Source organism: Ahaetulla prasina, chromosome 16, assembly GCF_028640845.1.
Source record: "Ahaetulla prasina isolate Xishuangbanna chromosome 16, ASM2864084v1, whole genome shotgun sequence".
Lineage (NCBI taxonomy): Eukaryota > Metazoa > Chordata > Lepidosauria > Squamata > Colubridae > Ahaetulla > Ahaetulla prasina.
The window spans coordinates 2,220,177-2,245,315 of record NC_080554.1 but is presented as its reverse complement, the minus strand read 5'-3'; the positions used below and the strand labels follow the sequence as shown (position 1 = coordinate 2,245,315).

The 25,139-nt window shown below is 45.2% G+C and overlaps 1 protein-coding gene across 5 annotated transcripts in view; it reads right to left on the bottom strand.

Moving 5' to 3' along the window:
• NUP214 (nucleoporin 214) overlaps nt 1-23,417 on the bottom strand; it is a 46,127-nt gene extending 22,710 nt beyond the window's left edge. Inside the window, exons 1-21 of one of the 5 annotated variants that reach the window (XM_058159646.1) lie at nt 23,193-23,417; nt 21,061-21,256; nt 20,821-20,972; nt 19,733-19,922; nt 18,747-18,817; nt 16,111-16,174; nt 14,110-14,213; nt 13,900-14,006; nt 13,037-13,103; nt 12,471-12,597; nt 10,287-10,448; nt 9,588-10,002; nt 8,330-8,490; nt 7,916-8,007; nt 6,791-6,880; nt 5,646-5,795; nt 4,533-4,691; nt 3,496-3,599; nt 2,837-3,019; nt 774-859; nt 340-423 (exon numbers count right to left, since the gene is read on the bottom strand). In XM_058159646.1, the coding sequence (XP_058015629.1) occupies nt 340-423; nt 774-859; nt 2,837-3,019; nt 3,496-3,599; nt 4,533-4,691; nt 5,646-5,795; nt 6,791-6,880; nt 7,916-8,007; nt 8,330-8,490; nt 9,588-10,002; nt 10,287-10,448; nt 12,471-12,597; nt 13,037-13,103; nt 13,900-14,006; nt 14,110-14,213; nt 16,111-16,174; nt 18,747-18,817; nt 19,733-19,922; nt 20,821-20,972; nt 21,061-21,256; nt 23,193-23,234 (2,806 nt within the window). In that variant the 5' untranslated portion in view covers nt 23,235-23,417. The other 4 variants (XM_058159647.1, XM_058159648.1, XM_058159649.1 and 1 more) reach the window with 4 other exon arrangements.
• Nucleotides 23,418-25,139: the final 1,722 nt, after the last annotated feature.

Here is a 25,139-nt window from a genome sequence, read left to right as displayed (position 1 = left end):
AACATGATTCCAGGAAACCGTCGTAAGTACATGCCAGTTGCCAAGTGTCCCAATTTGGATCACGTGACCCCGGGATTGCTGTGTGTGAAAAACGGTTATAACTTCAAGGAGTCATTAAACGGACGGTCGTAAGGCAAGGACTCCCTGAATCGGATGGAGGCATTCTGAATTTGACTGGCTTCAAAATGCTTTGAATTAAAGGAACGGTCCTTAAGTCGAGATCTACACTGATCATCAAAGAAAAAAATTAAGTTGCTAAAGGGGAATGAATGAAAGGAAAAGTAACTCGTTTTTTATCCTGAAATGGAAAAATATTCCCAACGATGCCGATTTATTTACCTGGTGCTGTCGAGCGGACAGGTGGCAGTTTTCTCTTGGACAAGAAATTCCTTAGCTGAGCCTGCTTCACGAGGGACAACTTAGCTGTAAGAACCAGGGAACAGAGAACAGAGTTTTAGGGCTCTACTTTGGTTTGTAATTCAGTGTGACTTTCAAACGGTCACTAAATGAACCGTCGTAAGTTGAGTTTATCCATTTACTTCTCGAATCGGTATCTTTTTTAGAAACCCATCGTGTGACCTATTAGGCTACGAAGGGACAGCGTGGTGTCGCTGGTTAAAGCGTCCGGCTGGAAAAACCAGGAGGCTGTGAGTTCCAGGCACACAAAGCCAGCCGATGACCTCGAGCCAGCCACTTCCTCTCAGCCCTAGGAAGGAGGCAATGGCACGCTGCCTCGGTAGAACCTGGTCAAGTAAACGGCAGGGACTAGTTACCAGCTGACGGCGATGAAGCTTTGGTGGAAGATTCCAGCGTGGCTTTCGTTAAGGCGTTGCTCAGGTTCTCCAGCTCATTCTCCAAGCTGTCACGAAAGGAAGGGGTGGGGGAGGGAATTCTTTTAAAAAAGCATGCAAAAGTGAGATGCGTCAACACTTCTCACGATCCGAGTGCAGTTCACGGACTTGAAGACCTGAACACGCATCCATTCCTTCGTCCACCACCAGTGTTGTGACTCGTCCTCCCTCCTCTCCTCAGCCGGGCCCCTCCCGTCTCCAACCGGGCCTGTTATCAGACTCTGAGTCTGATAATGAAGATGAACGGCTTGTCATGTCTCCAGCCCCCCGGCCCTGGCCCCATGCCCGGAGATCTCACTCATACAGCGTGTGTTCCTTTGGCTCAGCCGTCAGAACAGGAAGCCAGCCAGGTGGCTCGCCCCTACTCCCTCTGACCCCTCCCTTTCCCTGACAGCAGATCCAGCTGAAGACAATTCACAGTGGGAGGACCCCTCGCTTCCGGAGATCTGAGAGGCAGCCAGCAGGAAGGGTGGGGCAGGCCTGGATAAATGCTGAGTCATGGAGCCACACCCCACAGCCTATATAAAGGACCTGCTTTTGGCATTCAAACCTTGAGCCAAGCAAAGTCTCATCTAGTTTGCTGCTATCGGACTCTATCGCTGAAGTCACAACTTGGACTCCTGCCTGCCCTGAGAAACCTCGGAGGAACTTGGCAAGCTGCAGAGGCTTCGTTGCCAAATTGGTTACGGACTTCCTTGACTCGTTCGTCGGAGTGGGACACGACAACCAGTTCCGATTCATGCAGCATTCTTCCCCCATAATCTGTTCTCATTCAACTCGGCTACGGCAAGATAACAGAATAACAGGAGTTGGAAGGCACCTCAGAGGTCTTCTAGTCCCACCCCTTGTTCAGGCAGGAGACCCTATCCCATTTCAGACAAAAATGGCTGCCCGGCCTCTTCTTAAAAATCTCCAGTGAGGGAGTGCCCACAAATTCAGAAGGCAAGCTGTTCCATTGATAAATTGTTCTCACTGCCAGGAAATTTCTCTTTTGCCCCAAAAGTTCTTTTTCAAGAGGCAACTGGACTTTCTGGTTTTACCTCGAAGACATTTCTCTTCTCCTCTGAGAAGCTTCTTCAGCTCTGACTGGATGGTGCGGAAGGGAAGGATTTATATTCCTTGCAGACAGCTGGTCAATTGCATTCTTTATTTTATTTTACTTTATTTATTTCATTCTGGTCAATTGCATATGCACCAAGACAAATTCCTTGTGTGTCCAATCACACTTGGCCAATAAAAAGTCTATTCTATTCTATTCTATTCTATTCTATTCTATTCTATTCTATTCTATTCTATTCTATTCTATTCTATTCTATTCTATTCTATTCTACTCTACTCTACTCTACTCTACTCTACTCTTATTCTACTCTATCTACTTCTCTTCTCTTCTCTTTTCTTCTCTTCTCTTCTATTTATTAGAGAGCTGTTGAGGCCACTTGGAGATTTATCTGTGATGAGAAGTGAAAAATCTTCAAAGAAAACCAAGAAAGTCCAGTTGGCGCTTGAAAAAAAAACACCATGACCTGACGGATGACTGAGAATCTCCACAGACTTCCAGATTGCTTCTCTCCTTGGTGAGTTTCCATCTGTTGCTTCTTGTCCTGCCTTCAGGTAGCTTTGGAGAATAGCTTGACCCCCTCTTCTTTGTGGCAGCCCCTTAAATATTGGAAAACTAACTACCAATAGACCAGGGGTCTTCAACCTGGGCAACTTTAAGCCTGGTGGACTCCCAACTCCCAGAATTCCCCAGCCAGCTTTGCTGGCTGGGGTATTCTGGGAGTTGGGAGTCCTCCAGGCTTAAAGTTGCCCAGGTTGGAGACCCCTGCAATAGTCCAATGATGTCCCACGCAAATCCAAAAGGATCACATTCCTTCCAACATTTTCCAAATGGGTCAAGAGACGCGCCAGGCCTGGAAGCCATCTTTTGCATTAGAATGACAAGAGGAAGGAAAGCTTTTCCGGAGAATTCTTCGAGCGGCCCTCACCTTTGGATGCTGGTGGGAGAAGAACCGGGAGCGGAGGCATTCCACGGAGTGACCCGGTTGTACAAACGGAGCTCATACAAGTTGTCGACCAACTTCTTCAGCCTCTTCCTCTGCTGGTTGATGATCTCCCGGTTGTTTGTGAGGGCGTTGAAGAGAGTTTCTCGCTCGGGGACAGCTAAACGCCTACGTCAAAAAAAAAAAAAAAAAAAAAGAGAGAGAGAGAACGAGGTAAGACATCGAAAAAAAGACGGGAATTGTTCTGTCCCCTCTTGCCTCAGTCCGAGTGATGGCTTAATTAGCCGGCACTATTAGCTCTGGCAGCAAACTAGCGAGCGTCTGCCAAGTGTCTCTGTTATCTCTCTTGATGAGTCAACCAGGAACAAACAGTACTTCAGCTCTAGTTAAGCAGTTGATTTGCTTGCCACGAAGGGGTATAACAGCCCTCGCTGCTTTTATATCCTGTGTGGTGTGGCTCCATGACTCAGCACTTCCTAGGCCTGCCCCACCCCTGCTTCTGTTGTTCCCTCCTCTCCTGCCTACGAAACCTAGGGTCCAGCCAGGCCTGATTGCCATCAGCTGGGTCTGGAGGCATGGCCTGGGGGAAATTTTAGGGGGCAGGGGGAAAAATTTCTTCCTTTCCCCGTTCGAAGTACACTCACTTCTGCTTCTTCTGCTGTTCCAGGTGCCGATCCCACTCTAGATCCAGAACGTCGTTCACGTCTTGGACGGCAAACTTGACGTACTGATGCAAGCGACGGATTTCCTACCCAGGAGAACATTTCAAACCTTCAGCTCAAAATGTCAGCGCGGGAAGTTCTGCAAGGGTGGATCAAGCCGCCCAAGGGGAACGTTGTGCCCTCGAGTCTCTGGCATTAAGCAAACACCAGGGGTGGCTTGGCGAGGCCTCTCCGGCATTCTGAGAGCTGGATATCCATATGGATCTGAACCCTGGTGATGAATTTGTTTAGGTTTCCTCCTCTTTCCTCTCTTTCTTCCTTCTCTTCTCTCGTTTCCCTCTCTCCTCTTTCCTCCTCTCTTCCTTTTTTCTCTCCTCTCCTCTCCTTCTCCCTTTCCCTCCTCTTCCTTTCTTTTCCCTCTCCCCTCCCTTCCTTTTCTTCTTCCTCCTCCTCTCCTCTCCCTTCCTTTACTCTCTTCCCTCTCTCCTCTTCCTTCTCTCCTATCCTCTCCCTTTCTTCTCCCTCTCCCCTCCCTTCCCTTCCTCTTTCTTCCCTCTCTCCTTTCCCTTCCTTTCCTCTCTTCCCTCTTCCCTCTCCTCTCTTCCTTTTTTCTCTCCTCTCCCCTCTCTTCCTCTTCTTCCCTCTCCTCTCCCTTCCTTTCCTCTCCTCCCTCTCCTCTCTTCCTTTTTTCTCTCCTCTCCCCTCTCTTCCTCTTCTTCTTCCTCCTCCTCTTCTTCTTCTTCTTTCCCCTCCTCTGCTCTCCTCCTCCCTTCCCAGTTCAATCCTCGGTGTCTTCCCACACTGCAAAATGACCCCTCCTCCTCCTCCTCCAGACTAGTTTTTGACGCTGAATCCCACTTCCTGAATCTCAGGCAGCTTCTTCCCTCAACAGACCAGTTGGTAGACGACAACCACCACAGAAGAGGACTTATTGGTCTCCTGGTCCTCTTGAGGAGCTTCCCTGAAGGCACCTGCTCAGACATTCTGGACCAGGGAGATCCTCTCTGATCTGCTCCTACCTGAAGCTGCCCTTCGCTCTTGGGGTCCAAAGGCTTCTTGTAAAGCAGGTGCAAGTACTCCGAGTTGTGAGCTTGCTCATCCTTCTCCTGGGCTTCCTCCACCCCTGCAAAGCCTTCCAACAAATTGGTCTTCAGAAGGCTGATGTCTCCATGAAGGGACTGCAAGAGGCAGATGGGAGAAAGAGACAGGGAGGGAATTCGTTAGAGGTTGTCCTCGTCTTACGACCATATTTTTAGTGACCAGGAGCTGGTGAGTTCTAGTTCTGCATTAGCGATGAAACACGGTTGGTGCTTTGGGCCAATCACCAGGAGATGGTGAGTTCTAGTCCCGCCTTAGCCATGAAGTCAATTGGGTGACTTTGGGCCAATTACCAGGAGACGGTGAGTTCTAGTCCCGCCTTAGCCATAAAAGCCGGCTGGGTGACTTTGGGTCAGTCCTTCTCTCTCAGTCCAACCCACCTCACAGGGTTGTTGTTGTTGTACTGGGAATATAGGAGGAAATTGTGTTGTGTTGTGTATGTTCGCTGCCTTGAATTATTTATACAAATAGCAGAGGCAGGATACCAATATTGAAATAGAATACATTAAAAAGAATAAAGGAAAAAAAATAAATGCCTGATCCTAGCAAATAATCTGCTCTTGATTTTATTAATTATTTTAGATTATTAATTAATTAATTGCAGGATTTGGGTATGGCTAGTCTAGAGAAAAGAAGGATGGGGGGGGGACATGGTAGCAGGATTCTGGTATTTGAGGGGCTGCCCCAAAGAAGAGGGGAGGGTCAAATTATTCTCCAAAGCCCCTGAAGGCAGGACAAGAAGCAGCAGATGGAAACTAACCAAGGAGAGAAGCAACCTGGAATTTAGGAGAAACTTCCTAGCAGTGAGAACAATTAAGCAGTGGAACAGCTTGCCACCAGAAGCTGTGGTGCCCCATCACTGGAGGTTTTCAAGAAGAGACTGCACAGCCAATTGTCTGGAATGTTATAGGGTCTCCTGCTTGAGCAGGGGGTTAGACTAGAAGACCTCCGAGGTCCCTTCCAGCTCTATTCTGATTGTTTTTCCCCAAGTCGGCTGCTTTTGGTACCCGGCAACTTCACCGCCTCCTCCTCACCTCTGTGGTCTCTTTGATTTCCAGCAGAAACATGTGCACGTCGCTGGCTTCCACGCGTAACGTCTTCTTCTCCTCTTCGCTGCCCACTTGAAACGAGGCCTTGGCCGTTCGAGCTTTGAGTTCCTCCAACTCTTTCTGGAAATGGGCGATCTGCGGAATCGAGCCGGGCGGGTGGATATTTGAGAATAAACAGTTCCAGAGAGTGACAAGTGGGAGGCGAAAAAAGAGACACACAACAGGACTTTTTTCCGGTGTAACACGTTAAAAATGTGCTTTTTCTACTCCACCGAGTTCCTCTTCCTCCTACTCATTTGTGCGAGTCGAGCTGTGCGAGCGTGCTTGCCGGACCGCCACTCGCATGGCCAGGCTGTGGGCCGTGAACCAAGGGATTGGAGACCCCTGCCTTATACTATAAAGCCGTGATGGCGAACTTTTTTGGCATCAAGTGCCCAAACCACAACGTGCATGCATGTGTGTCTAAGCGCACATGACGGAGCGCTGGAAACCCAGAGATCAGCTGTTCGGCGTGCATGTGTTCGCCAGCCAGCTGATCTTTGGGTTTCCAGCACACACATGCACGCCGAACAGCTAGTCTTTGTGCAAACCGGAGCACTGGAAATCCAAAGACCAGCTGGGTGGCTCGCACATGCCTGTTTTTGGGGCATTTTTTGGCCTGTTTTCAGCCTGAAATATGGCCTGAAAAACAGCTGTTTTCTGGCGCTCCAGTGCTTGTTAAGACCAGCTGGTCAGCACATGCATGCCTCTTTTTTGGGGCCATTTTTGGCGTGAAAAACGGCCGTTTTCTGGTGCTCTGGCGCCCGTGAAGACCAGCTGGCTGGCACGCATGTGCGCGATGGAAACCAGAAGAGCAGCTGGCGACGGTGCGCGTGCCCACAGAGAGGGCTCTGTGTGCCACCTCTGGCACGTGTGCCATAGGTTCACCATCACGGCTATAAATTGTACGACTTGCCAGTTCATTCAGGGGTCCCCTCTCTCTGCACCAGATGGCCTGCCATTCTTCACGGCAGGTAATGCGGAAACAGCGACACCCAGCACAACTTTCAACACAAAGCTATCTTCTAATGGCCTCTTACAAAAAACAAAACAAAACATCAGGAAGAATCCACCGGGGTGGGGCGATTTACCTCTTCTCTTATCCCGACGATGACGGGATCCGTCTCTTTCCACTGGCAGGGCTGCTTCTCCACCCCAGCACCGGCAGGCTGCTGCCGACTCTGGAAGGTGCAACACAAAAGCGTCCCTGACGATGTGTCAGACAAAGAACCAAGAGGAATTGAGGGATAGGGATGAAGAGAGCTAATTCTATTCCTCAATTCTATTCTGTTCTATTCCTCAATTCTATTCTATTCTATTTTTCTATCTTTCTTTCCTCCTCATTCTTTCCTTCCTCTCCCTCTTCCTCCCTTCCTCCTCCCTTTTTTTCTTTTATCTTTCTTTCTTTCCCTTACGATTCTTGATTCTATCTGTACCTTATGATTCTTGATAAACGTATCTTTTCTTTTCTGTACACTGAGAGCATACGCACCAAAGACAAATTCCTTGTGTGTCCAATCACACCTGGCCAATAAAAAATTCAATTCAATTCAATTCAATTCAATTCTATCCCATCCCATATTCTATTCTATTCTATTCTATTCTATTCTATTCTATTCTATTCTATTCTATTCTATTCTATTCTATTCTATGATTCTTGACAAATGTATCTTTTCTTTATGTGCACTGAGAACGTATGCACCAAGACAAATTCCTTGTGTGTCCAATCACACTTGGCCAATAAAGAATTCAATTCAATTCAATTCAATTCAATTCAATTCTATTCCATCCCATCCCATATTCTATTCTATTCTATTCTATTCTATTCTATTCTATTCTATTCTATTCTATTCTATTCTATTCTATGATTCTTAATGAAGGTTATCTTGTCTTTTATGTACACAGAGAGCATATGCACCAAGACAAATTCCTTGTGTGTCCAATCACACTTGGCCAATAAAAAATTCAATTCAATTCAATTCAATTCAATTCAATCCAATCCAATCCAATCCAATCCAATTCTATTCTATTATTTTATTCTATCCCATCCCATCCCATCCTATCCCATCTCTCCTCTCCTCTCCTCTCCTCTCCTCTCCTCTCCTCTGCTGCCTTTCACTGGCATCAACTCTTCTCTTCCTGCATAGACACCCAGGTTTTTAATTCGCAATACGGAACGGCTCAATTCACGGAAAAGCCCTCGAGTTCCTTCTTACCTGTGAAGGGCTCGTTTTCGGAGCAACCGGGGATATCTTGGCAGCTTTCTGTAGGCCCGAGTTTGCGGGAGCGCTTTGAGGTGGACGCACTGCTGGAGGCAAGAACACACACATAAAAAGAGGGGCACGCACTCGCACAACTGCTGCTAGCGGTCAGTTACGACTTAAGCCCTAAAATATAAAATGAGGGGAATGCCCGTTCCGAGAAAAGTAAAATCAAGGTGGCCCGCTTAACAAATGCAATGACTTACACCCGTAATTCCGGGCTCAATCCCCGTCGTAAATCGAGGACCGCCTGCACTTGTGGGTCACTTGAGAAGAACAGAGGAAACATCCCTGCCCCAACAGCTTACACTCAAAAACTCCCCAACAAGCACAGGAGAGGAAGTGGGGAAACCAAAGGCTGAACCGTACTTGTTGCAGTCACCGGGGTAGAAGCCTTTATCGGGGCAGGAGGCGGCGTGGCCAGGCTCAGGGGTCCTGCAGGGGTAGATTTTGCAGCCAGGGGAAAGAGGAAAGGCACAGAACCTTGGCTGGCGTTGGCAGGAGGGGCAGCGGACTCTGCAGCAGCGAACCTGAAGAGGGAAAAACGCGAAATGAAAATAGGCAAAGCCACGCCGCCTAGCATTCTCCCACTAGAATGGATGCGCCTGTCCCTCGGCATTGATCAACCTGGATGACTTATAAAATGAAGAGGTGCCAGGAACCGAGCCTGGAACATTCTTCAGATTAGGGGCCTGGGTCTAGGCATAGCGAAAAAGGGGAAGTCAAGAGAGGACGCAGCCTAGAATCGTTACGTTCCCACGACTGATCCAAAGCTAACCCATCTCGGAGTGCGAATTTAGTGCTCTGAGTGGACGAGGTTCTTGTATACAGGCCTGAGTAATAAATTTATTTTCTTACTGTGTTTCCCTGTCTTATAGTTTTTTGAACCCCGAAATAAGTGCTTGGCCTTATTTTCGGGGGATGCCTTATTATTTTGGGGTGTGTGGAGGAAACTAGGAGACCGGCTACACCTGCGTTTAAATATTTTCAAATTTAATTTGTATAGACCGGGTGTCAGCAACCTGGTTGCTCCGGAGCCACATGTGGCTCTTTGGGCCCTGCGCTGTGGCTCCCTGTCGGGTGATCCCACCACTGGCTGGCTCCGCCCCTCGCCCACCCCTCTCAGTCACTCCTCGCCTGGCCTGAGAAGGTAAGGATGGACGGCGGAGGATGGAGAAGCGGCTGGGGCAGAGAGAAAGATACAGAGAGGGGGAGAGGGAGAGAGAGATGTCAAAAACGTTTTGTGGTTCCCCGTGTTTTTTTAACAACCGGTTCTCTGCCCTAATGACTGGCTGGGTAGGCGTGGCTAGGGGGGGTGTCATGTGACTGGTGGAAGTGAGTGACGTCGAGTTGGCCACGCCCACCCAGATTTTGTGGCTCCCGGTGTTTTTTTTTTCTGTGGGAAATGGGTCCAAATGGCTCTCTGGGTAGTTAAGGTTGCATATTCCTTGTTATAGACAAGGGGTCTCCAATCTCGGCAACTTTAAGACTTGTGGACTTCAACAGCTCCCAGAGTTCCTCAGCCAGCTTTGCTCTGGGAGCTGAAGTCCACAAGTCTTCAAGTTGCCAAGGTTGGAGACCCCTGTTATAGACTACAAAGAGAGAGAGAGAGGGAGAGAGCACATACTTTTCGTTGAGGTTGACCTTGACGGAGGACCCCGCTGGAGCAAAGCTGGGCTTTGTCACGGCGGGAGGAACAGGCCCGTCGACGCGGCTCTTGAAGCTCACCGACCCGAAGGAGAAGGACGGAGCGGAAACTGGGACGAGACCGGACGAGGAGGCGGGAACGTGTGGCGCTTTCGGGGTGGCGGGAGAAGAGAACTCGGCGGCCTTGCCGGTGCTGGGCCCGGGAGCCGCTGGTGTTGAGGCCTCCGAGGGGAAGGGATAAGGCAGGGAAGAGTTCGGAGCCGGGACAGGGGCTTTGAGCGGGGGACTTGTAAAAGAGAAGGGGGTGGCCCCACTGCTTGGGACTAAGGAGGGACCCGGGGCCGGAGGGGCTGGGGGAGCGTCGCTCTTTGCAGCAGCCGCAGGAGTGGTGGTGCCTGGAAGGGAGAAACCGACCATTAGCCACAAATAATATAGAGGGAGTCCTCGGCTTACGACTGGCGCCAAGTGAGCCAAGCGACCCATGCCCGATTTCACAACTTATTTTGGCGTTAACGAAAATAATAATAATAATCGCAACCGATTTTCAATTCAGGTGTTTTATTTGAAAAGAGGCTCTCTGGGAAAGCCGCGAGATCTTCTCCACCGCCTCCGTGACGCTCTTAAGAGAGACCGACACAGCTCGGAGACACAGCTCCCGGCGAGGGCGTCAAATGCCTACCTGCGGGTTTCGCTCCCCTCTCCCCTTCTGCAGAGAGAGGTTCGGGGGCCACCAGAAGAGATCGGACGCCGGGGTTCTGGTTGACCATGTAAAAGGGGCATAGCACCCCGTCCGTGGATAACAACATCAAGACCGGAGCAGGATCCAAGGTTTTATCGTCGCCTGGGGGGAAGCACACCGAAACGCAACACGTTCACTCCAAGCAAAAACACGCCCTTAAAATCCAGGAACTGTTAAGTAGCGTAGACACGTACTGGACAAGAAGGTAAAACGAGGACCCAGATTGTTGGGGGGCAATGGGCTGGTTCTGTAATCTGCTTACGAGAGGGCTGTAAAGCACTGTGAAGCGATATATGCCACCGACAGCCTCCCATCGACCTGTGCGCTCCCACGGAGAGGGTCTCCTCAGGGTGCCGTCAGCCAAACAATGCCGGCTGGTGACCCCCAGGGGGAGAGCCTTCTCTGTGGGGGCACCCACCCTCTGGAATGAGCTTCCTCTGGGGTCACGATTACTCCCCGACCTCCGGACCTTCCGACGCGAGCTCAAGACTTTTTTTATTCCACTGAGCAGGGTTGGCCTAAAATACTATTGTTTTAAGTGGGGTTTTATCATTGTTCTTTGAATAATTTTTAATAGGTACTAGCCAAATTGAATTAGATTTTTATATTGTCTTTTAATTCTGTTTATAAATATTGTTTTTTATTGTTGGCTGTAAACCGCCCTGAGTCCTTCGGGAGAAGGGCGGCATAGAAGTTTAATAAATACTAATACTAATACTAATATATGTCTGCTATCTTCTTTCCTTCCTTCCTTCTTTCCTCCCCCTCTCCCCTCCCTTTTCCTTCCTCCCATGATTAGAATGCCATATTGCAGTCTAACTGCCAATTCCTAGAGGTCCGATCCTGACGGCAACTCAGCCTTCCATCCTTCCGAGGTTGGTAAAATGAGGACCCAGATTATTGGGGGACGATAGGCTGACTCTGTAAAATGCTTAGAGAGGGCTGTAAAGCACTGTGAAGCAGTATATACCGTATATACTCGAATATAAGCCGATCCGAGTATAAGCCGAGGTCCCCAATTTTACCCCAAAAACTGGGGTAAACTGGGGACTCGAGTATAAGCCGAGGGTGGGAAATGAGGCACCTACCGGTTGGGGAAACCCTCCCTCCCTCAGCTGAGAAGGCTGGCGGCTCCCCCGCCCCGCCCTCTCACTGCACCGGCAGGGCTTCCCCGCGCCGTCCGGTAAAATGTGAAAAAAAGAAAAAAGAAAAAAAACTCGAGTATAAGCCGTATATACTCGAGTATAAGCCGAGGGGCTTAAAAAAAAAAAAACTCGAGTATAAGCCGTATAGACCCGAGTATAAGCCGAGGGGACGTTTTTCAGCACAAAAAACGTGCTGAAAAACTCGGCTTATACTCGAGTATATACGGTAAGTCTCAGTGCTTTTTCCTTCCTTCCTTCCTTCCTTCCTTCCTTCCTTCCTTCCTTCCTTCCTTCCTTCCTTCCTTCCTTCCTTCCTTCCTTCCTTCCTTCCTTCCTTCCTTCCTTCCTTCCTTCCTTCCTTCCTTCCTTCCTTCCTTCCTTCCTTCCTTCCTTCCTTCCTTCCTTCCTTCCTTCCTTCCTTCCTTCCTTCCTTCCTTCCTTCCTGTGGTTAAAATGCAGTATTGCAGGCTAACTCTGCCAAGTTCGAATCTCACCAGGCTCCAGATTGACTCAGGCTTCCATCCTTCCAAGGTCGGTAAAATGAGGACCCAAAATGGTTGAGGGCAAGATGCTAACTGCTTAGAGAGGGCTGTAAAGCGGTATATAAATCTAAGTCCTTCCTTCCTTCCTTCGTGTGCAGGCTAATTCTGCCGACTGCCAGCAGTTCGATCCTGACCGGCTCCATCCTTCCGAGGTACGTAAAATGAGGAGCCAGATTGTTGGGGGCAAGAGGTCGACTCTGTAAACCGCTTAGAGAGGGCTGTAAAAGCACTACGAAGCGGTATATAAACCTAAGTGTTCTTGCTCTTGTTTTATTCTGTTATTTATAATTCTCGTAAGCCGCCCAGAGCTACTTAGTAAAGAATTGGACGGCATACAAATTTAATAAAACAAAACAAACAGTGTTGGTAGATTTAGACAGTTTCACGATGACCTTTTTTGCCCTTTCTCAGATCAAACAAATAATCCTCATGCTTACTAATAGTGATGGGCATGTTGTTGCTATAATCAATGGCGACTCCGACAGGCAAGGAATCGTCACTTTTATCCGTCACGGGAAGCTCTGCGCGACTGGAGTCTTCCAACACCCACAGTTCCCAGTTGGTCTGCAAGGAAAATTAACCCAGTTTTCAAAATGTGCTTCGCGACAGGCCCCCGTAAAGCCTCGGAGCACACAGAAGGCGTGACCCCAGAAAGGAAGAATCAGGTTATTATAATATATGGGAGTTATTTTACCAATGGTTAAGAGAATAAATATGAAAGCAATGTATTGCAAAAATAGATAAGTAACGGAGAGAAATGTTAGGTTTTTGTTACTTTAACAGTATTATTATTATTTAGTATTAATATAAGAATGAATGTAAGAAATGAATATGGTGGTAAGTTTAATTGTTAAGACTCAAAGAATTTTATACCCAGATGACACACTGTTTAATGAAAGATGGAATGTTTGTATTAAAAGAAAATTAAAAAATCCAAAATGTGGATCCCCCCGCTTTTCTTACAAAGAGATCTGCTCTGACTTGAGTTTGGGAGGAGAGTTACCTGATCCCCTTGTCTTGATAGGATGCTGACTTCGGTGGAAGCGGCAGAAGCTAGTAAGACCAGATCCCTGGGAAGGGGGAGAAAAAAATAAACACATAAATATGAACATTTCAAAGGAAATCTTCGTGTAAAGAACAAATTAAGTTCCCACTGAGGTTTCCCTATCAAAAGAACAGCCTTGAGGGAGCCCAGGGATCTGATCAGCCCACAGAAACAGGAAACGAAGATCTCACGTTGCGGAAGGATATGAAAAGGAACCGAGACGGATCTAATGATGTTAATTCTAGTTGGGTCATGAAATGTCTGCAGGATGGCAACCCAGCTCAGAGCTACTGTATATAAACAGGGAGCAAGTTACATTAGCATTGATGATGTTACCTAGCTGGGCCATGAAATGTATGCAGGATGACAACCCAGCTCAGAGCTACTGTATATAAACAGGGAGCAAGTGACCTTATCTAGTTGGGCAACGAAACTCTTGCAAGAGGCTCAGTGAATGCCAAAGACTCCACAGTTCAACCCTGAGTTACAACCATTCTCTTCTATTGGTACTTTTTTTTTTTTTGCATTTATATCCCGCCCTTCTCCGAAGACTCAGGGCAGCTTACACTATGTTAGCAATAGTCTTCATCCTATTTGTATATTTATATACAAAGTCAACTTATTGCCCCCAACAATCTGGGTCCTCATTTTACCTACCTTATAAAGGATGGAAGGATGAGTCAACCTTCAGCCTGGTGGGACTAGAACCTGCAGTAATTGCAGGCAGCTGCTGTTAATAAGAGACTGCATTAGCAGCCTGAGCTACAGAGGCCCTCTGGTACTTACCAATGGTAAGTACCACAGTACTGATTGGTACTTACCAATCTTCCACGAAGTTAAGGAAGTAGTGGTGCAGTCTCTCAGTGCAACTACCGTAACAAGGCTCCATAAAGTTTACAAACAGCTCAGGCCTCTTCTCTTCTTTTTTCTGAACGAAGAGAAGAACAGCTTAGTTTCTCATCTTTTCTTTTCTTTTCTTTTTTTTTTTAAAAAAAACAAGATGCGGCAACAGATCCCTGATGGATACATACGGGCAATAGAGCCATAACTACTTCGGGAGAAGTTTCTAAGCTGCCGTCCGCAGCGGCGTAAATGATGGTGAAGACGTAAGTGCCAATCCACAATACATCCAGGACTGGAAAAGAACAATAAAAAGGATTGTTTATTATTATTATTATTATTATTATTATTATTATTATTATTATTATTATTATTATTATTATTATTATTATTATTATTATTATTTTGTTTACATTTATACCCCGCCCTTCTCCGAAGACTCAGGGCGGCTTACAATGTATAAGGCAATAGTCTCATTCTATTTGTATATTTTTTTACAAAGTCAACTTATTACCCCCCCAACAATCTGGGTCCTCATTTTACCTACCTTATAAAGGGTGGAAGGCTGAGTCAACCTTGGGCCGGGCTCGAACCTGCAGTAATTGCAGGCTTTGTGTTCTAATAACAGGCTTCTCTATTGCCTGAGCTATCCCGGCCCCTTATTATTATTATTAGTTTTTTATTTTGTTATTTTTTACAAACACATGAACAGTGTGGCACATTGGTGTCATACATTTTAATACAAATAAAACTAGTAAAATTAATCATAGTTATTACATGCAATCTATAAAGGTAAAGGTTCCCCTCGCACATATGTGCTAGTCGTTCCCGACTCTAGGGGGCGGTGTTCATCTCCCTTTCAAAGCCGAAAAGCCAGTGCTGTCCGAAGACGTCTCTGTGGTCATGTGGCCGGCATGACTCAACGCCAAAGGCGCGCGGAACGCTGTTCCCTTCCCACCAAAGGTGGTCCCTGTTTTTTCTACTTGCATTTTTATGTGCTTTCGAAACTGCTAGGTTGGCAGAAGCTGCGACAAGTAACGGGAGCTCACCCCGTTACATGGCAGCACTAGGGATTCGAACCGCTGAGCTGCCGACCTTTCGATCTACAAGCTCAACATCCTAGCCCCTGAGCCACCACGTCTCCTATGCAATCTATATATTTCTAATAATGATACACACTTATATTAAGTTGCCATCCATCATTATTCAATTATTCCATGTTTTCTTTTGTTACTTTTATTTTATTATATAAAAGTGCATGCACTAATATTTCCCCCTTCTCTTATTTCTATCACTTATTCTAGCTTTTAATCATGTCACCCAAAAAAGGATAATTTTAGAAGAGTCATTCGTCTCCTTATCGTTGAGGTGCCTTGCAACAAAAGTTGATTTATTGCACCCATCAAATTCTACATTGTCACTTTTGGGGGAAGATGCTTTTCAGGAAGAGATAAAAATCCGATGACCAGAAGGATGGAGGCTCCTAAGTTAGTGAAATTGTTTGGGGTTGTTTTTAGGAAGAGGAAAGTCATTTCTTTGTATACCTTTTTTAAAAGATATTTTCACCTTCCCCGCCCTTTTTTTTCCTCTCTGCCCTTCTTTGGTCTTTTTCGATATTTTTCTTAACTTGTAGAGGTAGTCCTCAATTTACAACAATTTGTTTAGTGACCAAAATGACAACAGCACTGAAAAAAACGAGTTATGACCGTTTTCCCCACATTTACGACCGTTGTGGTCACGTGATCAAAATTCAAATGCTCAGCAACTGACTTGTACTTATGACAGTTGCAGTGTCCCAGGGTCACGTGATCCCCTTTTGCTCCTACCGACAAGCGAAGTCAACGGGGAAGCCAGATTCATGTCATGTTTGTAACTTAACAACTTCAGTGATTCACTTACCAACTGTGGCACAAGAAAGGTCGTAAAAATGGGGCAACTACACTTAGCAACGGTCTTGCTTAGCAACAAAAATTTCAGGCCTCAATTGTGGTCGCAAGTTGAAGACTATCTGTATTAGTTTTTTTACTTTGTGCTTTTAAACAAACTAAAAATTGTTATTTTCTCCAAACCAAGCGCTGTATTTTCCAAACCACGTCGGGTTTACCTGGCCTAATTTAGTTCTTAGAAACTTGCACTGAAATTAGAAAGAAGGCCTACCAGGTGTTCCTACCAAAACATCACTAAAGTCGTACCTTTGACAGGATTATCCGCCACGTAGAACGGAGGGCAAGGAATTGTTTTCTTTTCCTGAAGGTTCTGAAAAATTGAATAAAAAAACACAGTGAGACCATATTTTTGGCTGTTGGTGGAGCACTTGAGTTAAATTCTAAGTCACCTAGAGCGAAATTAATTATTCTGCAAATTAATTATTCTGCAAACGAACTTCCCCTCGGACTTCGACTACTACCTGACCTTAGGACCTTTCGCCGCGAACTTAAAACCTATTTATTTCGTATGGCTGGACTAGCTTGATTTTTTATCTTTAGATTTTTAATTGAATTCGATGGGTCTTTTAAATTTTTATAATTTTATAGGGGTGTAAGTTATTTTAATATTTGGGCTAATTTAATCAGTTTTTTAAGAGTTGTTTTAATTATTGTGTATATTTGTATTTTACCTGCCTGTTCACCGCCCTGAGTCCTTCGGGAGAAGGGCGGTATACAAATTAAAATATTATTATTATTATTATTATAATCCATATTCTGGATTTTGAGCCACCTGGGTGATCTGAAGAATCCATAAAATTAGAATAGAATAGAATAGAATAGAACAGAATAACAGAGTTGGAAGGGACCTTGGAGGTCTTCTAGTCCAACCCCCTGCCCAGGCAGGAAACCCTCCACCACTTCAGACAAATGGTTATCCAAGCTCTTCTTAAAAACTTCCAGTGCTGGAGCATTCACAACTTCTGGAGGCAAGTTGTTCCACTGGTTAATTGTTCTAACTGTCAGGAAATTCCTCCTTAGTTCTAAGTTGCTTCTCTCCTTGATCAGTTTCCACCCATTGCTTCTTGTTCTACCCTCAGGTGCTTTGGAGAATAGCTTGACTCCCTCTTCTTTGCGGCAGCCCCTGAGATACTGGAAGACTGCTTTCATGTCTCCCTAGTCCTTTTCATCAAGCTAGACACACCCAGTTCCAGCAACTGTTCTTAATGTGTTTTAGCCTCCAGTCCCCTAATCGCCTTTGATGCTCTTCTCTGCACTCTTTTCAGAATCTCAACATCTTAACTAAGATAACTACGCCCCAAAACTCCATCCAGAGCCTTAATCATGAATTGGAAGCGGATGGGAAATTATTGCTGACAGGAAATAAGCCAAAATTAAGACTTACTGGCAGATACTGGACCACTGTGCCATTCTGCTTGCCAACTGCCAGCTGTTTTCCTTTAGGACTCCAACACACTGAGGGGGGAAAAACAACTTTTTTAACACAAAAACAAGCCTTAAAAGACCGACACATTAATTACTACGCCAAACTGGCTCACAAACCCGAATAGAACAAATCCGTTGTTGAGACGAATCAGGCCAATTTTTGTGCCCCAGCCTTGTGCCAATCAAGAATACTTCAGGTATGGTTCATTAGACCAGATAATGAAGCTAGCAACGTGTCAGGCTGAGAAGATAGAAGATAGCTCAGTCTCAATTTGGCAACTTTAAGACTTATGGACTTTAACTCCCAGAATTCCTCAGTCAGCAAAGCTGGGAGTTGAAGTCCACAAGTCTTAAAGTTGCCAAGGTTGGAGACCCCTGAGCTAGATAGTCCAACATGGCTTAGTAGTTAGCATGCTGGCCTTGTAAACCAGGATCATGAGTTTGTTCTTCACCAGTTTAGCCTAGTGGTTAAGGAACCAGGCTAGAAAATAGAGGAAAGTGAGTTCTATTCCTGCCTTAAAACATGAAAGGCAGTTGGGTGACTTTGGGCCAATCACCAGGAGGTGGAGAGTTCTAGTCCCGCTTTAAACGTGAAAGCCAGCTGGGTGACTTTGGGCCAGTCCCTCACTCTCTCTCTCTCTCAGCCCACCCTACCCGACTCCACCAGACCAAGTTGTTGTCGTAGAGAAAATGGGAGGAAGGAGGAAGATTAGGTATGTTAAATTGCCTTGAATAATTTTTTAATTATTCACCGCCCTGAGTCCTTCGGGAGAAGGGCGGTATACAAATTAAAATATTATTATTATTATTATTATTATAATCCATATTCTGGATTTTGAGCCACCTGGGTGATCTGAAGAATCCATAAAATTAGAATAGAATAGAATAGAATAGAACAGAATAACAGAGTTGGAAGGGACCTTGGAGGTCTTCTAGTCCAACCCCCTGCCCAGGCAGGAAACCCTCCACCACTTCAGACAAATGGTTATCCAAGCTCTTCTTAAAAACTTCCAGTGCTGGAGCATTCACAACTTCTGGAGGCAAGTTGTTCCACTGGTTAATTGTTCTAACTGTCAGGAAATTCCTCCTTAGTTCTAAGTTGCTTCTCTCCTTGATCAGTTTCCACCCATTGCTTCTTGTTCTACCCTCAGGTGCTTTGGAGAATAGCTTGACTCCCTCTTCTTTGCGGCAGCCCCTGAGATACTGGAAGACTGCTTTCATGTCTCCCCTAGTCCTTTTCATCAAGCTAGACACACCCAGTTCCAGCAACTGTTCTTAATGTGTTTTAGCCTCCAGTCCCCTAATCGTCTTTGATGCTCTTCTCTGCACTCTTTTCAGAATCTCAACATCTTAACTAAGATAACTACGCCCCAAAACTCCATCCAGAGCCTTAATCATGAATTGGAAGCGGATGGGAAATTATTGCTGACAGGAAATAAGCCAAAATTAAGACTTACTGGCAGATACTGGACCACTGTGCCATTCTGCTTGCCAACTGCCAGCTGTTTTCCTTTAGGACTCCAACACACTGAGGGGGGAAAAACAACTTTTTTAACACAAAAACAAGCCTTAAAAGACCGACACATTAATTACTACGCCAAACTGGCTCACAAACCCGAATAGAACAAATCCGTTGTTGAGACGAATCAGGCCAATTTTTGTGCCCCAGCCTTGTGCCAATCAAGAATACTTCAGGTATGGTTCATTAGACCAGATAATGAAGCTAGCAACGTGTCAGGCTGAGAAGATAGAAGATAGCTCAGGGGTCTCCAACCTTGGCAACTTTAAGACTTATGGACTTTAACTCCCAGAATTCCTCAGTCAGCAAAGCTGGGAGTTGAAGTCCACAAGTCTTAAAGTTGCCAAGGTTGGAGACCCCTGAGCTAGATAGTCCAACATGGCTTAGTAGTTAGCATGCTGGCCTTGTAAACCAGGATCATGAGTTTGTTCTTCACCAGTTTAGCCTAGTGGTTAAGGAACCAGGCTAGAAAATAGAGGAAAGTGAGTTCTATTCCTGCCTTAAAACATGAAAGGCAGTTGGGTGACTTTGGGCCAATCACCAGGAGGTGGAGAGTTCTAGTCCCGCTTTAAACGTGAAAGCCAGCTGGGTGACTTTGGGCCAGTCCCTCACTCTCTCTCTCTCTCAGCCCACCCTACCTGACTCCACCAGACCAAGTTGTTGTCGTAGAGAAAATGGGAGGAAGGAGGAAGATTAGGTATGTTAAATTGCCTTGAATAATTTTTTAATTATTCACCGCCCTGAGTCCTTCGGGAGAAGGGCGGCATAAAAATCAAATAAATAAATAAATAAATAAATAATTTTTTAAGAAAATGATAAAGGTTGAGATAAATGAGTGAATACGTACAAATAAATAAGTAAGAAAGAAATAACTAAAAAAGGAGAAGACCAGGTTGGGTGAGGGGAGTAAACCACGCAACCCACCGGATGTGACGGCCACCGAAGCAGGAAGTGTGGCGTACACCTTTACGGTTTCCATCACCTGCAGGACTGACACGCTCCCATCGGACAGACAGACAGCTAACATCGTGGCATTCACCGGATTCCACTTGAGGTCATTGACCAGAGCGCCTGCCATCTTTTGATAAGCGAATGGACGTTTTTGCTGTTTAGCCTGTTGCAAAGAGATCGAATGAGGATTTATCAAGGGTGGGTGGATGGTTGGATGGTTGGACAGAGACAGATAGACAGATAGATGCTACACATTGATGAATGGACAGACAGGTAGAGAGACATGGATGGATACACGGATGGATGGAGAGAGAGAGAGAGAGATGGATAGAGGTGGTGGTGTCACGCCTGGGAGCCATCTTTTGCATTGGGGCCTTCAGGCCTGCCACCTTTACTACTGTGGGAAACTGGGAGGGGGGGGATTGTATGGAGCCAGGTTGATATGTAGTCAAAATAACATTCCTTTCTCAGAGAGTCAAGGACATCTTGCGCCCTGCACCTGGATGGTTGAGACTGGGAGGCATCTCCAGTCGGGATAGTGCATTGACTGGACTATGTGATGGACATGTGGGTCCAGGGGAAGGGACTTGGATTTTCCTTTGGGTGGGGAAAACCTGGAAGCTTTCAGATTCGGGTTTTCCCAGATGTGCCAATGTGACATCTCTAATAAAAGGGAGCTTTGAGGAACGTCAAGCCTCGGAGTCTTCTTTCGTTGGGGGTGTTACTTGGAACCCTGACATGTGGACGGATAGACAGACTGAAAGATGACATATGCTTGGATGGATGGATAGAGAGACATGGATGGATAGATACATGTATGGGTGGGGAGAGAGAGAGACAGAGAGAGAAAGAGAGAAATGGATAGACAGACATGGATAAATGGATAGAAAAACCTCCCCCTGTAGCCTTGACAGATGAAACTGCCGTTTTTAGGAGAAGGGCGTAGGAAAGATGAGAAGGAACGAGAAGACCAGAAGCTGGCTAGATTAACGTCAGGCACAAAAGGTCAAATCGTAACATTAAATTTTGTTGCTCAAACCTACCCGCAGGAATCGGCTCACCTGATTCACAAAGGTGCGGACGTCGAAAAAGCCGATGAAAGACCCAACTTCATTCGAGGCCATGCACACCGACAGCGTGAGGTTATCGCAGCTGAGCGCCAAGTGATGCACCCAAAACTTGGTTGGGACAAAAAGACCCTGGACATTCTCTACTGTGGAAACAAAACGAACAGTTGGAAGAAAGAAAGAAGAAAAAGAACACAACCGCCACCACCACTCTACTGCTCTTATAAAATTCACCTATTTTATTAGGAGAATCTCCAGCCTGAATCTGCATAAGCAGGTTTTTTGTCTGAAAGATTTGCAGCCCGGCTGCACAACCGGTGAAGGTCAGCCCGTATTTGTTCGACACGACCAGCAGGTTGCCACGTTCCTTGGGGAGATCCTCGGGGGCTTCGAAGATCCGGATTTTCTTCAGGGCCCGGAATTGAAAATCCTGCCAGGAAAACACCGTATTAGAAGCTTTACTAGAAAGAGAAACATTAAAGGGGCCGCATAACTTCCCTTAAGAAAAGAAAAATCCAAACTTTTAGCTCTGTATGTCTAGTCTAATGAAGAAAAGGACTAGGGGGGGGTGATAGCAGCTTTCCATTATCTGCCACAAAGAAGAGAAAGTCTCCAAAGCACCTGAGGGCAGGACAAGAAGCAACGGATGGAAACTAATCAAGGAGAGAAGCAACCTAGAATTAAGGAAGAAATTCCCTGACAGTGAGAACATTTAATCGGTGGAATGGTTTGCCTTTGTACGTTGTGGGTACTCCGTCAATGGAGGCTTTTAAAAGATTGGACAGGCATTTATCCTGACTGGTAATAATATCTCCTGCTTGAGCAGGGGGTTGGACTAGAAGACCTCCAAGGTCCCTTCCAATCCTATTATTCTGCAGTAGCTGAGTGGAATGAGAATAGAATCCCTACCAGCCCTATGGTTCTATGTTCTAACCGTTAAAAAAAAGTAACTGTCGGTTTACCTGCTTTAGGTAACCAAAGTCAGGATCATTAGACAGTGGGATGGGGTGGGGAGGGGGGTAGAGGCAGTGAATCCATCTTCTTGGTTGGGAAAACTTTTAAGGTTATCCGAATCGGGATAATTTTTTTTTATTTTATTTTTTTAATGGGAGGGGATGGGGGCTCTCCAAAGACCCCATAGTGGACCCCAACTCGAAAAGCTCCTAAAGCCACTTTGGATAGCGAGGGGAGAAGCATACAGGTTTACAAAAGAACACCTTAAAATGAAATAAAGCAAAATAAAAAAAACAAAACGTATCGTGTATAATATGTAAAATATTAATTTAACCTAATCATATAATAAATATATAATAAATACAGCATAATATAATACAATACAGTAATTTTGTTGTTGTTAGTTGCGAAGTCAATATAATATATAATATAATATAATATTATATATAATACAATATAATATATAATACAATTCAGTAATATAACAATATAATATAAACATAATATATATTATATATTGTATTGTATTGTATTATGTATTATATTAACACCTAATACAATACAATACATTATATTTAATATAATATAATATAATACAATACACTATATTGTATTTAATATAATATAATATAATAATATAATAAATATAATATAATACAATACAATATGCTATATTAAATATATAATATAATAATATAATAAATATAATAGAATAGAATATGCTACATTAAATATAATATAATATAATAATACAATATAATACAATACACTATATTATAGTTAATATAATATAGTTAATATAATATAATAATATAATAAATATAATATAATACAATACAATATGCTATATTAAATATAATATAATAATATAATAAATATAATATAATACAATATGCTACATTAAATATAATATAATATAATACAATACAGTAATTTTGTTGTTAGCTGCGAAGCTAATTGCATAATATAATACAATACAATATGCTATATTAAATATAATATAATAATATAATATGCTACGTTAAATATAATATAATACAATATAATATAATACAATACACTATATTATATTTAATATAATATAATAATAATATAATAAATATAATATAATACAATACAATACGCTCTATTAAATATAATATAATATAATATAATATAATGTAAGTATAATAATGACACGAGATGAGATCTTTATCCTGACTGGCCTACCTGGCGGGGTTGTTGTGCAGGAAGACAGTTGAGGGAAAATGGAGGGGGGGGAGAGAAGGAGAGGAGCGACTCCCCCTCCCCACTTATAAAAGGAGCCCCCAAAGGTTGCCATGACACCCGGGAGGAGGAAATTGGGAGTGGGGGGGCACTTAAAATCTTCCTCCGGCTCTTTCTGCCCCGAGCCCGGCCTCCTTCGGCCTCACCTTCATCTCCCGCTCGGGGATCACGTCCATGTCGTCGCCCATCTCGCCGCCGCCGCCGCCAACCGGCAGCCTGGACACGCGCCGCCCCGCTCCGACTTACATTCCCCGCCTTTCCAACGGAGGGGAAGGAGAAACCGGACGGACGCGAGCGGGGGGGGCTTCCGCTTCCGGCGACGCTCTAGGCGCCGCTTCCGGTTTGACCTTTTTTTCCCCGCTCTCGCTTTCTTTCCCCCCTCCCTTCCCCCCCCCCCCCGCCAGAAGAAAAGGAGCTGGAAGGGAGTTGCGAAAGAAGGGAGGGAAAGCGGGAGAGGCCGCCGGTGACGCCGCTGCTCGTAGCCCGACTGGGAATCCCGGACGCTCAGTTCCGAGAGAGAGAGAGAGAGAGAGAATGGCGCACTTCCGGTATCGGCGCTCTTCCGGTTTGGTCAACTCTATGGCTGGTGCTAAGGAGATGAAAACAAAATCATGAGTTCATAGATGTAGGAATAGTTAAGAGTCATGCAGACTCTCCGACTTCCGGGATTATTTATCCCTTTTAAATAGACCGCATCTTAAAGATCTCAGCATCTTTTTTTACAACAGAAAGGGGATCTCTTTGCAAGAGGAGGGATCTCTTCCTGGCTAGGTCGCTCAGTGGCTAAAGATCGGAAAAGTCGGCAGTTTAGGCGGTTCGAATCCCTAGTATAGGTCTCCTGGGTGAGCAGGGGGTTGGACTAGATGACCTCCAAGGTCCCTTCCAACTCTTTTTTTTGTTTTTGTTTACATTTATATCCCGCCCTTCTCCGAAGACTCAGGGCGGCTTACAGTGTGTAAGGCAATAGTCTCATTCTATTTGTATATTTACAAAGTCAACTTTTATTGCCCCCCCAACAATCTGGGTCCTCATTTTACCTCCCTTATAAAGGATGGAAGGCTGAGTCAACCTTGGACCTGGTGGGACTAGAACCTGCAGTAATTGCAGGCAGCTGGTTTTAATAACAGGCTTCTTACAGCCTTGAGCCACCACGGCCCTTGTTCCCCAAGGATCAACCCCAGCTTTCGTGTTTCCATCCAGAGGCTGCATTTGCGCCACAGCCTTGTGTCTACTGGAATCAGTTTTAAAATTAGTTGTGGGAAGGCAGCCGCTATATGCTTTTTTTTTTTTTTTTTGGCAGGGATCTCCAACCTTGGTCCCTTTAAGACTTGTGGACTTCAACTCCCAGAGTCCCTCAGCCAGCTTTGCAAATCTGGCTGAGGAACTCTGGGAGTTGAAGTCCACAAGTCTTAAAGGGACCAAGGTTGGAGACCCCTGCTTTCTGGGATGATTTGGGGTGGGTGGGTGGTATGGGAATCCAGTCAAGGAGAGGCACTTTCCCCACCACAGTTGGGCGCATGGGCTGAACTGAGGCTTATCTGCAGAATCACAAATATCTGCATGCAATTATTGTATAAGTGTTGTACCTTATGATTCTTGATGAACATATCTTTTCTTTTAGCATTCAGTCCCCTAATCATTCTCGTTTCTTTTTTTATGCACTCTTTCCAGCGTCTCAACATCTTTTTTATATTTTGCTGACCAGAACTGGATGCAGTTTCTCCTTGTATGAGCAGGTCAATGGAAGCCCTTGAATGCCAGATGGATGTACACCATAGGAGTTTTGCTATCATATCAGAGGGCCTCTGGTGGCTCAGACTGCTAAGACAGTCTGTTATTAACACAGCTATTACTAACACAGCTGCTTGCAATTACTGCAGGTTCTAGTCCCACCGCTCCCACTCAGCCTTCCATCCTTTATAAGGTAGGTAAAATGAGGACCCAGATTGTTGGGGGCAATAAGTTGACTTTGTATATAATATACAAATGGATGAAGACTATTGCTTAACACATTGTAAGCCGCCCTGAGTCTTCGGAGAAGGGCGGGATATAAATGCAAAAAAATAAAATAAAATAAATAAAATAATCAGACG